The 17,601-nt window shown below is 37.6% G+C and overlaps 1 protein-coding gene across 8 annotated transcripts in view; it reads right to left on the bottom strand.

Moving 5' to 3' along the window:
- The window catches only part of LOC101255085 (ATPase GET3B), a 28,752-nt gene that overhangs the window by 8,875 nt on the left and 2,276 nt on the right, over window positions 1–17,601 (bottom strand). For 3 of the 8 annotated variants that reach the window (XM_019213526.3, XM_026030688.2, XM_069297110.1), the window contains 9 exons: window positions 16,611–16,810; window positions 16,414–16,476; window positions 16,129–16,239; window positions 15,787–15,861; window positions 15,621–15,689; window positions 15,482–15,547; window positions 14,836–14,913; window positions 14,651–14,749; window positions 13,900–14,034 (listed from right to left, as the gene is read on the bottom strand). In XM_019213526.3, coding sequence (XP_019069071.1) covers window positions 13,900–14,034; window positions 14,651–14,749; window positions 14,836–14,913; window positions 15,482–15,547; window positions 15,621–15,689; window positions 15,787–15,861; window positions 16,129–16,239; window positions 16,414–16,476; window positions 16,611–16,810 — 896 coding nt within the window. Of the gene's footprint in view, window positions 1–13,899; window positions 14,035–14,650; window positions 14,750–14,835; window positions 14,914–15,481; window positions 15,548–15,620; window positions 15,690–15,786; window positions 15,862–16,128; window positions 16,240–16,413; window positions 16,477–16,610; window positions 17,299–17,601 lie in introns of all 8 variants that reach the window. The other 5 variants (XM_069297113.1, XM_069297112.1, XM_069297111.1 and 2 more) reach the window with 2 other exon arrangements.

Here is a 17,601-nt window from a genome sequence, read left to right as displayed (position 1 = left end):
ATAGGTGAACTGTTACAGAGAAAAAGACCACACATATTTTGGATGCCATGTGCAGCTCATTGTGTAGATCTTATGTTAAAAGACATAGAAAAGATTCCTATCATCAAGAATGCCCTCTAAAAAGCAATTGCCCTTATCGGTTTCATTTATGGACAATCAGGAGTCTTAAATATGACGAGAGATTTCACTAAAAAGAAAGAATTGGTGAAATGTGGGATTACTCGATTCGCAATGAGTTTTCTGACTTTGCAACGATTGCATTGTCAAAAAACAAATCTGCGAGTAATGTTTACATCTGACAAATGGGTGATTAGTAGGTGGGCTAAGTTATCAAGGGGGAAAACTGCAACACATACTGTCTTGATAGCATCATACTGGAGTCAGGTTTCTAATATTTTGAAGATAATGGGGCCTCTTGTTAAAGTGTTGTGATTAGCTAATAATGAGAAAAAACCTGCCATGGGGTACATTTAAGAAGCCGCGGATAGAGCTAAGAAGGCTATTGCAAAGGCATTTGAAGGGAATGCTGCAAAATATAAAGATATCTTTAAGATTATTGATGAAAGATGGCAATGCCAATTGCATCATCTATTGCATGCTGCTGGACATTATTTAAATCCAGAGTTCTTCTTTCAAAATCCAGCTATTGGGAATTGTCAAAAAATAACAAATGGGTTGTATGCTTGTATTGAAAAATTGGTTCCAAGCACTAAAGTACAAGACAAGATCATATCAGAGATACCATTGTACACAAGAGTTGGAACAACAATTTGGCCTTCCTATTGCAAAAAGAGCTAGAACGACAAGATCTCCTGGTAAGTGAATACAAATATACAATAACATTAACATTCTTAATTATTTAGTTTAGGTTTAAAAGTTCACTAAATATTTCCTACGTAGTACTTAGGTAATAACTTATACATAATGATGTCTACATAACACTTTTTACAGTTGAATGGTGGAATTTATATGGTAATTCAGCTCCCAATCTCCAAAAATTAGCCATTAGAATTTAGGGTTTAACGGCTAGTTCTGCTGGATGTGAGCATAACTGGAGTGTGTTTGAGCATGTAAGTACTAAGTACTCGTAGTAGTGTACATCATATTTATTAATTTTTCTTTGCATAGTTAATCAATTAGACTAATTTACTAACACTAACCAATGCAACAGACTCATACCAAAAAAAAAGAAACAGATTGGAGCATCAAAGATTGAATGATTTAGTGTTTGTTAAGTATAATCGTGCTTTAAAAGCTCGTTATGACTTGCGGAGTGTCATCGATCCAATCTCGTTGGATAAAATTGACGATAGTAATGAATGGTTGGTTGGGAAGATGGGTATTAATATCCAAGCATAAAATGAATTGGTTTTTTGGTGATGACAACTTAACTTGGGGTGATGTTTCAAGAGCGTCGAGCAGTGAGGATTTGTTGACATACACAAGGTGACAAAAGAGACAATCGGAAGTTATTACAACTAACGCCTCAAGCTCCCAAGCTCCACGTATTGACATAGAAAATGAGGTTGATTCAGATTAATCAGGGAAGAAGAGATTGAAGGCTATAAATCTAGTGATACTGATACCAATGAGAATCACCCTATTGAGGAAGATGATATGGAAGAATATTATTTTAGTGATTAGAAGTAGAATATATAAGCAACATATATTTTGATAAACCAATCTTCATTATAAGCACTATATATATCTTCATAGTGCACTTTTTTTAGTGAAGCACACGCTTTAAGTGCGGTTTGCGCTTTAAGCCCCATCAGTGTTAAGATTGTTAAGAACACCGTTGCTTTTGACAAAACTGGTGAAAAGATTGTTCACACCATATAAAAAAGAATTATAGTAAATTATAAATAGTTGTTTCATTGTTGACTAGTAAATCTTTGTAGAATTATATATATTTAAAAATCTATAATAACATGAAATCACAGGTTGTTTATTCAGTTTTTAGAAAATAAGAGTGCAACTGGAAGTTGTCAAAAATGTTTTAGTAGTGTTGTACAGTAGAAAACCTAAATTTCATTCATAAATAAGAGAATTAACCGCATAAATTAAAAGAGAAAGGGTAAATAAAAGAAGACCACTTGGAATTTGCACAATATGAATTGGAAAGAGAACAGGGAACATGTACGAACCCGTTGGATATGATATATGGAGACAGTTTCTAAATTGTACGTAGAGTGGTACTCGTCAATTTATCTGTTGAGCTAGGAGCAGTGAGCTTTTCCACACATAGACTTTTGATGATTAAGAAGCATAACAAACATGATGCAAGATCCAGATGTTACATTTAACACCTCGGATCTTAAAATGAAGAAAATCCTAGTTTTCAAAAAGTTGGTGCCAGTACCGACGAAACCACCCACGGACCATAGGTAGAACCGCGGATCGCAGGTGGGGTTCCATCGCTAAGGTCCAAATTTTGATGGTCTCTTATCCAACCCACGGTCGACAAGTACCGTTCGTGGTTAGACCTACGGACCGTAGGTCTGACCGTTGGTGAGGGTCAGTAGCCGATTGGAGGGAAATGGATGTTGGGTCAACTTCAAAAACGGTCATATCTTTTAGCACAAAATGAATTAGGTGGCACATGACCTATCAAATAAAAGATAATTGAATCCTCTTTCTAACACCACCAGTTCGCTAAAATCCCATATCCGAGTAAAAAGTTATGCTTGCTTTAGTAAAGCCTTGTCGCGTAGAGCTTGAACGATGACTCCAACCGACGGTTGGTAGGTCAACTGACGGCCCGTCAAACCTATAGTAGGTGGAACTCGTCATATTTAACCTATGCATTGGGCATTTAAACTACGTCTTTTATGCCTAAACCACGCCGTTTTACTCAGTTTAAGCTTAATAACTTAGTCAGACTTATCCAGAACACCCTCATTCTCCAAAAATCATCCAAACTCAGAGCAAAAAGAAGAGGAAAAAGTCGGCAAACCTCCCAAGAACAAGAACACGCAACAATGTTCTTCAAGATTCAGACCCGAAATCCAAAGGTTTCCTCCGTAGATTTCATCACCAGGTATGTGAGATTTCACTAGTGGGTTCCTTTCATCTACTAGGTCCCTAGAATTCAGTCAGTTCCTTGATTCTACAAAGCTTGTTTAGACCTAGGGTTTGTAAAATCTTTAGAAATTATTATGATTTCAGCTGCTATATAATCCATACTCTAAATGTTAGTTTTTTTTTGGGAAAGTTTGCTTAATTCCTTGTATGAAACTCAAAAACCTAGTTTGTATAAATACCCTAGTTTGTATAAATTCTCTTGGTTCATTAATTATACCTGCTAGGTCAGTTAAACATATAGTCATGCTCCAGATTTCAAATGTCACATTATCATTTACATATATGTGGCATTCTCATATTGCATGTCAGTATTTGAGCTATTCAGTATTTCTGTTACATTTCTGTCCTATACATATTCAATTGGGAGTAGACTTAGCACCAAGTTGGACTAGGGTTTAGCGTACCCTCATACTCCCAGAATTACATGCCCCCGTAGAATTATAAGTCCCTTTTGTTGGGCATCAGATTTAGTGATCACGTTAGCCATGCCTTTATACCCTGGCAAGGAATATTGGGTCCTCTCGTCGGGCGTATACATAGAACTCCACATTTAGCTCACGTGATTTTATGCCGATTAATAGTAGCTTCCACAGTCAAGACTCTCGGTGCATTTGACCGGGTTTTCAGTATAGACTTCAACATTTCAGTTCAACATGTTATTCTCATGATTAGTACTGGGTCATTGCAATCAGCTTAGCTTTTCGATTATGTTTCTGTATTGACATTCTTACTTAGTTTATGTTATTTCTCAGTTATACTTGGTTAAACTTATATATAGTTATTCAACTTAGTATCTATATCCTGCTCAGTATATTTTCCAAATACTGACGCATACTCTGTGCTACATCCTTTCATGATGTAGGTTCAGGTACTCAGTGGTGAGTGCTCATATTTCGAGTACAATAGACATGCTTCCATTTTAGCCTTAACTTTCAGTTTTCAGTTATGTTAGAGTTAGCTGGGGCTCCTAGGCTTTTAGGCATAGCAATAGATCAATGTGAGCTATTAAACGGTTGTTTCAATTATTACTCAACTCTTAGTATCTTTACATTGAGACTATTGGGTTTTGTCCCCATATCAGATATCCGTTGTTTTAGCTTCCGGACAGTACACGTCATATTCAGTTTATGCCAGACAGAGAGTTAACTTGTCACTCGTGATCCTAGGTCCCGTGTTACGTCAAAAGGGTAGCCTCAGGCAGTGACATGTATCAAATAAGAACAAGTATTGTTTATGACAAACAATTACTAAAGAATCAATTCCTTAACATGTCTACTGCAAGAGCTAACTATATAAATACACTGCAAGAGGTGAAGAAACCAAGTCCTTCACAGTAGACGACAGAAAAACAGAAAACTGCTAATCAGGCGCAAAGCAGATTCTAAGAGTGAAAGATTCCTTGAGGAATTGGGATTACGGCTATATCACATGAATTAAAAAACAAGAAATCAAGATGGAAATTTTACCATATTTGCACACATGGAAAGAGCATCGAAAATAGGAGATTCTAAGAGTATGAGGGATTCCTTGAGGAATTGGGGTTATGGCTATATCACATGTATTAAATAAAAGAAATCAATATGGAAATTTTACCATATTTGCACACATGGAAAGAGCACCGAAAATAGGAGAAAACAAAGTTGGCTGATGCACAAATGGGAATCAAATCTTTCTTGGATTAGGTTCTTGGATTCTTGAACTATTCTTCAAGGATTAGGAGAACAAGAAGAGGTCATTCCTACTCCTATACAAAGCATTGTATTAATGCCATCGAAGACAACCACAGAACAAGAAGTGAACATCTAAAGAGAAAATTTATTCTCAGTGACTTCATTTCAGACAGAGTCAACTTGTAGTGTGAAGAATTCCTATCAAGATTTATCACTACAGTTACTCAAGTTTGATTCTTTGAGCTTAAATTGTAAGCTTTCACATTTATAGAAAATTTGTATTAGGCGTTTGAATTGTTAGGGTTTTCAAGACTGGTAAAGTATAGAAAGAAGTAGCTAAAAATTACAATTAGCAGATTTGTATAGGGGAAAGGTCTATGAAGTAGTCCCTTGGTTAAAAAGTTGTGGCCTAAAAAAGTAGCACAAATTTAGTGGAAAGTTGAAGAAAAGCTGAAGGGGTAGGTCATGGATGTTGACTCCCGAGAAAGAGAAGTTCACCACGTAAAAGTCATTGTTTTGATTATTTGTGCCACATTTACTTCTTGCATAGTAACTGAAGAACCTGCGTATTCGATACCAAAGTGAAAACATAAAATAAGAAATAGTATGAAAGCAGGTTCTTTCGAGGCTCATACACTTGGAGAGGAGGCGCAAATCATAGAAATGCCTCCAGGATTCACAGATTTTTATACTCGTTGCCATGGGATGAAATGTTCCTCCAAATTAGGCAGTGTACTCTGCCTAGCTTGGGGTCTGACCATAATCCCATTGTCTTGACTTGTGGGGATAAGGCCTTCAGGAGATCTTATTTTGAGTTTGAAAAGTGGTGGCTTAATATAGAGGGTTTCAAAAGTAAAGTTCATGAATGGTGGAGCTCCTTTGAAGTGCTAGGAAGACCGGACTACAACTAGCTACTAAGTTGAGGTTGCTTAAAACAAAACTGAAGGAATGGAGCAGAGAGGAACGGGGAACTGGAAGGCAAGGAAGGAGCAAATTTTGAGTCAGACAAGGGACATGGAATTTACTCAAGAGACTAGATGTCTTACTGGTGATAAACAGCTTCTAAAGATACACTTGAGCATGGAATACGAGGAGGTGGCAAAAAATGAAGAATTTTTTTGGAGACAGAGGTCCAGAATTCAGTGGATCAAGAATGGCGATAAAAATATGAAGTATTTCCACAGAATGGCAACAACTCACAAGAGAATCAACACCATTGAGTCATTAAAGATTATGGAGAGTTATCCTCTGAGCCGGCGGAAATCAAGAACTCTATTGTGGATTTTTACCACCATTTGAATAAGGAGGTAGAAAACTGGAGAGTCTCACTAAATATTCTAAACGTACAGAGAATAACAATGGAGGAGCGGAGCTGGTTATCTAGAGAATTCAGTGAGGATGAGGTGCTAGAAGGGATAAGATTGTGTGCTTGTGATAAAGCACCTGTCGCATCAGAATTATTCTGGTAATTTTTGAGGCATGCTCTGGACTTGAGGTGAATTGGAGGAAAGGTAGCATTTTCCTATTAAAGAGGTCCAATAGATTCAAGCTTTGGCTAATATATTGAAGTGCAAAATAGAGAGGTTGCCTACCGTTTATCTAGGTATGTCATTGGGTGCTAAGCATAAAGCAGTTAGCATCTGGGATGATGTACTAGAAACATCAGAGGGGAGACTGGCACTTTGAAAATCTCAATTCATCCTTGGGGCGAAGAGTCACTGTGATTAATTCTGTTTTAGACTCTTTGCCAACATATGTGATGTCACTTTTTCCGATTCCCGGCAAGGTAGTTAAAGCTATAGACTCATTGAGGAGAAACTTCCTTTGGCAAGGTAACAAGATTGAGAAGAGCTACAACTTAGTTAAATGGATGGCGGTTCAACAGTGCAAAAGATATGGGGTTTGGGAGTAAGAAACCTAAAGGTACACAACAATAGCTTACTCACCAAATGGTTGTGGAGATACAATTTGGAAGATCAAGCTCTATGGAAGGAACTCATTCAACACAAGTTTGGTCAGGAAGATCAATCGTGTTTAGAGGAAGAGAGGAAATGACAGAAACATATGGTGTGGGAGTATGGAGGACTATAAGAAACCTATGGCTGGCTTTCAGAGACAATGTAAGGATGAAGGTTGGTCGAGGAAATAAGGCTCTGTTCTGGAAGGAAGACTGGACTGGTCAAGGGTCCTTGGAAAATTTATTCCCTAGGTTGTTTTCCGTTTGCCTGAATCCTGACAGCAAAATACAAGAGGTTTGGTCCCCACAAGGATGGAATTTGCTCTTTAGGAGATCTCTTAATGATAAGGAAATAGAGTGGGTAACGGGTATGCTAGCTTTGATTGGAGATTTTCCTGGCACAAATCTGGAAACAGATAAATTGTTATGGAGGCATCATACTGACGGTCAATTCTTTGTGAACAGAATGTATAAAAGGATCTAGCCACAATTGCGGGGAAGAAATCAGGGCCATGGATGCCATATGGAAGAGTGTAGCCCCTACTAAGGTGAAGTGTTTCACGTGGTTGGTAACTAGGAGAGCTTGCCTGACACATGATAATCTTCAAAAGAGGGGACATATTGCCTCAAGATGTTATCTTTGTAAAGAGGCCCTAGAAACCAACAATCATCTGTTTCTCCACTGCAAAGTAACAACACAAAGTATGGGCTCTATTTACCAATATAATGAGTCTAAATTGGATTATGCCAGAACATACAGTAGACCTACTAATTTGTTGGGTCTGAAGGGGAGGTAGTAAAAGCCAGAGGAGGTGATGGAGAACCGTACCTGCTTGTATCTGGTGGAGCATTTTGAAGGAGAGAAATCAGAGAATTTTTGTAGGGAAAGAATGCACTACAGAGAAGATTAAATGGAAAGTAATTACCACTTTAGTTTTTTGGTGTAAAGAAATGAACATAGAAGAAGAAATTCAACTAGTGGATTTCATAGGAGCTTTGTAAGTAGTCCTGTTTTTTGTTGGTCTTTCTATGTAATTAACACTTTTGGAGGTGGCCAACATAGCCCTAAATGCTGAGGAATACAATGCTACAAGTTTCACAAAAAGAAAAAGGCTAACACCTTGAGAGACTAAATATGGTTGTACTACCATGAGTTAAAGCACAATCGACCACAAGGCCACCATCCTTTAATGGAAAGTATTACGGTTGATGGAAGGTCGGGATGCAAGACTTTCTTGTTGGGGAGATGACCAAGAGCCATGGAATATTATTGAACAAGGTCAAAAGATCTCGATGTCCAAGGATGACAACAGGAGAGGAACCGGTCTAAAGACAATGGATGAGTTCGCTGATGAAGACATCAAGGAAGTCCCAAAGAATATGTCAAAGCCAAAAAGGTTCTCATTTGTGGCATTGGACCTGATGATTATAGTCAGTCTTCATGCAATAATGCAAAACAAGTATGTGATACATTGCAAACTACACATGAAGGAGTGTCATGACCCTAGACTACCCCCTAGACGTGGCCCCAAGCTAACCCCATGGCATAGCATGACCCTAAGATGACATACATAACTGAAATAACATGAAAAGCGGAATAAAGTTGAATGCCTAGACATAGCATAAAAGAGAAATTTAAGTACAACACACATCTGTGAAAACACTAATGTTTGAAATAGCCTCTAACATATGTTAGTTGACAAGTCTAGCTCACTCAAATAATCTGAAACTGAAGAAAAGTTTGAATGAACATAAGGACTTATAATTGGTATGTCCTCGAACCATAAGGGCTCACCTAAATAGTGCTAGGCTGATAAGAGATTGTACTAAGCACGCGCTTGATAAGATGCAGTAGGACCTATATTATGAAACAATACAGGCAGAAAAGTATGTGACTAGTACTTGGAATGTACTAAATATTGGAAAATGCATAAACATGACATTATAACATGATAAGTCCATAAAACATGTTAAGACCAAGTAAACATAATATGAAAATTGATGATATGATTATGAAAACATAGTACAAGATCATGCAATATTCTGAAAATCATAACATATGTGAGAGATACCGTGAACCGACATAAACCATGTGAGCTACAACATGGAGTTTAGTGTAGTATTCACACACCAAAAAGAGAGTGCCCTACTTGCCAAGATAAGGACCACAAGTCTGACATAAGGTGGATCCACTAGTTTAAGTCTGAAAAGACTAAGTCCTACAGGGCGGGGCCACGTAGTTTTGGGATAAAGGAATTGCTAGTAAAGGTCCCATGCCTCTACTAAGAAGTGAGCTTCATCCCAAGGTCCACTTGATGCTAAGTTATCTCCCAATGGAAAACATGCTAATCGTAGAAACAATAAGAATCTGGTAATACTGAATCATTCATGGAGAATTTAATGATTATAAGAGTAGCTCCTTAAAATTATGATACATAACATAATCTGAGAGACTTTATCATAAAGAATCTAAATCATGATAATGATATAAACTAATGATATGAAACATCCTCAATTTTATTTTTAAGATTGTGACCACTTTCAGCCATTAAATCTAACATGGACTTTCTTATTTAATATCAAACTCATCTACTGATTCCAACACGATCCATATATTTTATACTAGATTCTGAGCACTTTCCAACAACTGTTGCATTGTAAAGAAGTCTATATGGAGCAACCACCCAATTTTGTTGCTCAGGGGGAGTTTACTATCCTTGTATGTTGATTACGTAAGTCACTCTATGGTCTGAAACAATTTGCGCAGGCTTGTTTTGGAATGTTTAACACTGTAATTTTATAATTTATCACTGTGTTTTATCGGCATTACGCATCAAATCCAATATTTAATGCGAAGACTAAGCACATTGAGATTGACTATCAATTTTGTGAAGTCGAGTGATCAACTTGTAGATATCTCACCAAACCCCTCATTGGTCCTCGTATTAATTACATTTGTAACAAGTTAGGTACATATGATTTCTATGCACTAGCTTGAGGGGGAGTGTTAGAATAGGAATAGGACTAGTAAATAGTCCATACTTGGTAAAGGACTGTATTGTAGTATCTATAAATAGAGTCTCTCAATAATAATGTAGATAACAACCCAATTCAATAATTTCTTCTCCTATATTTCTCACAAGAGGTTTCTTTGGGACTCAATGGGTGAAGAAGGACCTATTGATGAAGTTCCCACATACCTTGATAGAAACCCTAGGTGAAATTAGAGAAGACTTGGACCTATGGAATCCTTGTTCTTGCCTTAGGAGAGAAGCTTCAGGGAGGTGAATTTGATTTTGAGTGAATGAGAGAGAATGGGGAGGTTAAGGGCCTTAGGAATCAATTATAGCCTCCAAAATAAACCCAACATGACATAGTATAGGAATTAAAAGAGTGGGAAAAGACCCAACTACCACTGAGAAATAGTTGTGGAACAGCCTTAACGGGCACCATCCACAAACGGTATAACCTTCTACCTTCCGTGAAGTGGTCTGTAGAGACAAAGGGAAGAAATCTGACTTTCTAAAGTTCAACTCTACAGTCCGTAAATTGTTCCACGATCGGTGCATTCACTCATCCTGTCCAACCACCAAAATGTCCCACTTTCAAAACCTTCATTACTCGACAACGCCTACGGTCTATGGAACCTTACACGGGCCATATAACCTCTCGTACAACATCCTGAAGTCCACTGGTATGATCTACGGACCCATCTACTATTCGTAGAACCATCTACAAGTTGTGGAAACACCTTCATTCTATCAACCTCAAACACCAACTTGTTGAAGATGATCAACGGATGGGTCTACAGTCTGTGAATCTCTTTACGCGATAAAGCCTTTCGTAAATGTGATCCTAAATTTTCCCCATCCTGAGGTCCTTTCCATGATTGGCTTCCACAAACCATGAGAGTTGATATGGTCTGGGAACTTCTCTTGTTGAAGTAAATGTTGCAAACATTAGCAACTTTTTCTACACTTTTTTTATTTAGGCACTCCCGGGGTGTTACAAGGGATGAGCCAAGTCAAGAAGTCAAAGATTGCAATGCTAAATAGGCAATATGAGCATTTTTAAAAAAAATTAAAGGATGAACTCTTCAAGAGATGTTGAATAGATTCATTGACATTAGTAATGAATTGAATTATCATGGAGATCATCCCTTGAAGGAAGAAGATTGAAAAGCTTATAGATATATTACAGGACTCTTAGGAAGCAAGGTCAATACAGTAATGAAGGCAATATTTGGAGACAATGTTATGGATAACGTCGTGGGAAACGTGAAGACCCATGAAATGAAGAAATTCTAAAATCGGAAGAATGCTCCACCAAGAAAGGATGTGAACCTGGTCCTTAAAGCCACCCAGAATCAAGATTTGATGAAGAAGGTATGCTAACCTTGAGGTTCCAAAGGATTATCAGGAGAGAAGGACTCTAAAACAGAGGTAGCAGCTCAAATTCAAGAGCACCTGATAGAACAGAGGTAGCAGCTCAAATTCAAGAGAACCTGATAGGGGGTACTCTGAGGTATGCCACAGATGTGAAGTACTGACCACATTATCAAGAAGTGTCTAGAAAGAGAGAATAAATGGAGAAGGAATGCTCTTGATAAAGAAAACAGGGTTCAACTTCCTGGAAGCAAGATGACTACTCAAATAGATCAAGTAGTAAGGAAAGCACTAGCCTCCATGGACTCCTTAAGTGCTGATGAAGATGATGAAGTTGAAGAGTACAATCAATTGCTACTGACCATGGAAGAACCTGATAATATGATTTACCCACTGAATATGAAGAATGAAAGGTTAAGGTGAGTGAAAATAGAAGCATGTGATATGCCGGTAGTGCTTGTTCTAGACACATGACAAGAGAAGGAAATTTTTCTTCTCACTAGAAGCCTATCAGGGAGAGAGTGGAATTTGGAAAGCAAAAAAGACATCACTAGGATTGAAAACATTGAAAAATCCCACTCCCATGCAATTGAGAATATATATCATGTTAAAGCTTTAACGCACAACCTATTGAGTGTGTGACGGATATGTGATAAAGGGAACCAGGTTGTATTCACCTCAGATGAATGTACTCTTACACGTTCCAAAACCAAGAACCTGGTTCTCAGAGGAAAAAGACACAAAAATGTATACACAGCTGATGCCATGGCTCCGTTGAGGAATTAAGCTATAAGCTAAGCTGCACATGAGAATGACTTACTATTATGGCACAAAAGGCTAGGATGTGCAAGCTTCTCTCAACTCAACAAGTTGATATCAAGGACTTGGTTCTTGGGTTGCCAAAATCTATGTTATGGACAAAAGGTGTGTGATGCATGTGTCGAAGGAAAACATGTCAAGTCTCTTATTCAAATCAAATAAGATGGTAAGTACAACCCGACCACTAGAGCTGTTAAACATAGATATGTGGACCTATGAGTATTCAAAGCAGAGGGAGTAAGAGATACATGTTTGTGATTGTTAAAAACATTCCAAGTTCACATGGATATTGTTTCTTGTCTCCAGGGATGAAACATTGAATCTATTCTCAATATTTGTGAAAAAGCTACAAAGGAAGTTGAGTGTTCAAGTGGCTAGCATCATATCTAACCATGGTACTGAATTGAGATTGCTAGTTTTCTAGAATATTGTGACATCAAGGGGATCAATCACAACTTTTGAGAACCAAAAAGTCCACAGCAAAATGGTGTTGTTCAAGGAAGAACAAGACCTTGGAAGACATGGAAAGAACTATGTTCACAGCAAGTAATCTTCCAGAGTTATTTTGTGCTGAAGTTACCAACATTACATGATATATCATCAACAAATGCATGATTAAACCTTTGTAAAGAAGACTCCCTAGCAACTTCTAAAGGGAATCAAGCCAAACTTCACTCATGTTATAGCTTTTGGGAGCAAGTGTTTTTTCCACAACAATGGAACAAGATCGATGAAAGTTCGATGCAACAAGTGACAAGGGAATCTTTATTGGATATCCATCACATAATAAGGCTTACAAGGTATACAACTAGAGGACCTCATATGTTATCGAAAGTGTTCATGTAAATTTTGATGAATCTAATAGCCTGAAGGAGAGAGGAGCACAGGATGATGATGATGCTGAAATTGTGATTACACAGAGCTATGATCATAACCATCGCAAGACCTTCCAAAGAATTTGGTTAAAAGGAGGTCACATGGGTCACAAAACAAGAACTTGAACAAGATATGAAGTTGACAAGACAGTATACATGAACTTGGTTCACCTAAACCTCTAGGAGCTGAGCTGAGCAAAGCATCAAACAATTGCTTTTTTTAAAAAAATGGTAACTTTCATCAAACAGTTGCCGAGAGAACTAAAATATGGAGAAACCGGTCATATAGAACTTGTGTGTGATAATCAAGCGGCCTTTCATATCACATAAAACTCGGTGTCTCATGAGAGAACTAAGCACATTGAGATTTGATTGTCACTTTGTCAGAGAAAAGATACTCTCAGGCAAAGGCGGACCCACATACAAGGTTGGGGATGAACGTGCACCCATTAACTTCGAAAAAAACCATGTATATATATGTATATCTGTCTTGAGAAGTTGAAATAAGCTAGGATATAATTAGTAGTGTACCCATAAGGAGCATAGGAGTGACTTTTGTTGCTGGTATAAGCCAGAGAAATCACCATTGAGACCAGAGTTCAAATCCAGCTAAAATTTTTATTTTTAAGTTATACTTAGAGCTCAAATTGGTACACCCAAAATCTTTAAATCCTTGTTCGCCTCTCTCAAGAGATATTGTTACAAAAATTTTGAAATTAAGTGATCAACTTACGTTAATCTTCACCAACTCTCCTCCCACCAGTCCTCGTACTAATTACATTTGTAACAAGCTAGGTACATATGATTTGTATGCAAGGGGAAGTGTTAGAATTGGAATAGGCGAATCGGAATAGGTATATACAATCCTACTTAGAATAGGAATAGAAATAGTATATAGTATACAACTTGGTAAAGGATTGGATTATATTGTCTATAAATAGGGTCTCTTTATATTTTCAGCACTCTTGTATTATGATAGGTTTTATCTTTCCCCTTCCTAGAGCCTACTACCCTAGTTTTATAAATCTTGCATCCTCTCGATGCTTTGTTATAATACACTTCTCAGTTCATTAAAAAAAAGATTTGAAATGGGATTAAGCTGGTCAAACCTTTCTTTTCATTGCGCAGAACTTGCAATCTGAGGCTGATGGCGGGAGGATCTGATTAGCAATAAGCCTCTTGACAGGAACATCTTCCACCTTTAAGGAAGCACACAACCTGGACGATTCGCTAATTGCCATAACCTAAAGGGCACATGGTGACGTCCACCGGAAGCAGAGTGAGAACCACAAGTCAACAAGCAGCTCATTACTTTTCATATGGCAACAAATCCAAGGTATTTTGCACTATTAAAGTTTACACTAATTGTATTTCTCTAACATGGTCTATTTGCGAACTTCTCGTAAGCCAAAATGTTAGGTTCAGGCAATTTTTTGAACTTTAAGACTTGATGTAGTTGACAGATAACTAGGAGTAGGTTTTATTTCTAGGTGGGGCAATTTAGAGTTTAGTTAGTTCTACTCTGTACAGGAATTTAGCCTCTTTGCCTTAAAATTTTTTTGGATTCGAAAAACTGACATGACATACCAATAGCTAAAAAAAATTATTGAGACTTATATTTCAGGAAGTACACTTCAGTTGTTAAAATTTTAATTTAAGCTCAACTGTAAGGCAAATATAATAGTTGTGTGATGCAAACCTTGGAGACCACGGTTCAAATCATAGCAGGAACAAAACACACTATAGGTGATATCTCCCCCTCTTAGAAGTTACCCCGTATACAGTGGTTTCCGCCTTATACTAACAGACCCTAATCAGGCAGATACAGGAAAATATGCAAAACACCAGACAGAATATTACCGTGGGGATTGTTACTATGATAAATTCTGTCGAGGTTGTGTCACGAAAAAGCTCTCTTACTTTTATCATCCTCTCCCTTAACCGCTCCAATTTATCTGCCTGCACACATCCGAAATATGTGAGATTGACAAGTGTTATGCACATGAACACCCAGCGGTACATATTCCTAACTATGTAAAGCTTACAGCATCTGGCTTGGGCGTTCCTTCCTGGCCAAAGACAGACTTTATTGCTGAAGTGGCAGAAGCTATCTTCTGTCTCAACTGAAAAAGAGTTTATCCAGAGTAAAACAAAAGTAGATTACAGAGTTGAACCAGGTCAAGAATACTTTAAATGTGAATATATGATAACAGGCATCTGGAAGGGAAAAGGAATTCCAGGACCTTATTCAGTTGCAGAAAGAAACTAGCTGTCCAACTAAGAACCATAAGCCAAAAAGTTGCATTTATTGGGGAAGAGAAATTTTAAGCAGCAAATAATTTGTAGAGCATAATCAAGGAACCAAGTAGTTGCACACTGGGAATACAATGCAGGGAATGAATATGAGAGGCTTCAAGCACAACAAGTGAAGGTCTTTCTGCATTCCTTGAGCATTATTATACCTTCGATATTCATTGCGGATTGGTTATTTGTCAGTACCCGAGTTATATACTAGGTTAAATAAATCATCCACTCTTTTCACACATTTACTCTGACAGAACAACTGATCAATAAGTACATGACAGAAGCAAGACGTTTCCTAAAGAGAAAATCTGTCCATATCATGTTTTTGCATTCCTGAAATTTTCTTTTCGAATCAAAAGCAGATATGGAATTGAACAGGTTTGCTACCTTCAATAGCTTTCCAATTGATTTATCCAAGAAGTCTGGCAAGGATAAGAGTCGTAGAGTATGTCCCTGAGAGGAACCAATAAATATTAGGAATGTCTTCCCAAAACATAGTTTACAGGACATATCATGCTGTGCTCACCGTCGGGGCTGTGTCAAACACAATACGAGTAAACATATTATATTCCTGCGATTCAAGGAATTGCATAACCTGGCAAGAAGATCTGTAGCCAGTTAGGATGAAGGAAAACATTAACACTTCCGATGGAAAATATGAACAAAAACTTGAGTATAAAAAATTATGGCACCTTTGAAATTGCAATGGCTTCATCTAGACCAGGAGGGGGTGTATCCAGCAGTTCTCCAAGCTTTAGTTCCCCAAGCTTGCACATGCAAGAATAGGAATAAGCTAGTAGTGAAACAAGTGAAATCAACTCCATTTTGGTCAAGAAAATCTATGGTCGAAACTAAACACGCAAGTGGCAGAGGGATTTAAACAAAAAAAGAAAAGGACTTCAATTCCATTACTTCTCGTAAGTGCAACCTAGGCTTTATGTGGCTAGATAAAAGGCTTATTTCCCACTTTTATCACTCTTATTAAAGAAGAGAACTCACAATGATTTGATTTAATTTAGGGAAAAGAATTCTACCTGTTCAGCAAGCACTCCAAGGCCCATGCCGTCCATAAAGTCTTTGATACCAGATCCTCCACTTATCTGGGTCGCACTTCGAAATTCTTCCTTGGCCTTTTCAGGATTCAACTGACATGTTGACAATAGTATTCAAAATGAGCCTTAAACATGACACTGTTTAATTAAGTACCAAATCCCAGCCACCCCTATCCCTGGCCTCCAGCGAGGAGAATATAGCAATACTGGGTTATTGATTTTAGGTTGGATATCACCAAAGACAAGTAGGAAGAGGCTTTTCACAACCTCAAGCGCAAATAATGGAGAATACGGGCCTTCAACTGGAACTAGTGTGCCGCCAGTCAAATCCTACAGTCAGAACATGCAGACTGAATGAATGTTGTCACACAAGAAAAAATTCCAAAAAGGAAAAGGGAAGAAGTGATTCAGAGAACTGCCTGAAATGCAAAAAAAAAAAAGAAAAAAAAAACACTATCTTATACCTGGGCAAAAGAATCACTTAAGGAATGTGCAGGATCTGTTGAAACTACTAAAGTGGGATGACCATTATTTGCAAATTTTACAGCAAGTGAAGCAGCACAACTTGTCTTCCCAACTCCTCCTTTACCACCTAGCATGTAATACTTACGCTCGGTCCCAGAAACCATTTCATCAAATCCAGCAGGAGAAGCTACTGCTCTCACTGCCATTAGCACAAAGATTTAGCAACATTAACAAGGCCATAATAATTGGCATGGCTAGTGGAAGAAGTGAAACACTCCTGGGTTACCGTTTGTAATTGAATTCTAGTTAAATAGTTCTGATTGAGCTTACAAGGATTTATATATACCACTTAATATTTTATTACTTGCAGGATGAAAAGATTACACGGAAGTATACCATATACACTAGACAAAACATCAAAACTTTCACATTTGCAACCATAAACTGGGTCTTTTACACCACACAGAAATTAAGGACAACAAATTCATCAGCAGCTACCAGATGGTCAAACTAAAATTGTAATCAGGCTAATATCATCATAACCATCACCCTCATTTTAACGAGTGAAGTGGTATTACTGAATATATCACTGGTTGCGTCGTCTTAAGCCATAAGATATTTGCTGGAACTGCAAGGGCTAACCATCTCCATCATCTTAATCTTGTAGCTTATGTTGCTTAGTTTTATCTGGCATCCAAAGATATTACTCAATTCGACGATTGTAAAAGAAAAAAAAATCAATGAACGGTTGGTCCTAAATGATGAGGAATATGGTGCAGTCACCTATATGCTAATTATACAACTTGCAACTTCACACATTCTTACTTAAATTATTGCCAGAAATATAGGAGACGGATATTATTAAATTGTTATGTCTAAATTATTATATAGACCTTATTTAGAGGCACTATAATACAATGCTTTACTAAGTAGGATATTGCTTACTATTCCTATTCCTATTATTCCTATTCCTATTCCTATTCTAACTAG

This window comes from Solanum lycopersicum, chromosome 4 (genome assembly GCF_036512215.1).
Source record: "Solanum lycopersicum chromosome 4, SLM_r2.1".
Lineage (NCBI taxonomy): Eukaryota > Viridiplantae > Streptophyta > Magnoliopsida > Solanales > Solanaceae > Solanum > Solanum lycopersicum.
Note: the sequence above shows the minus strand (reverse complement) of the source record. Positions and strands in the feature narration are given on the sequence as shown.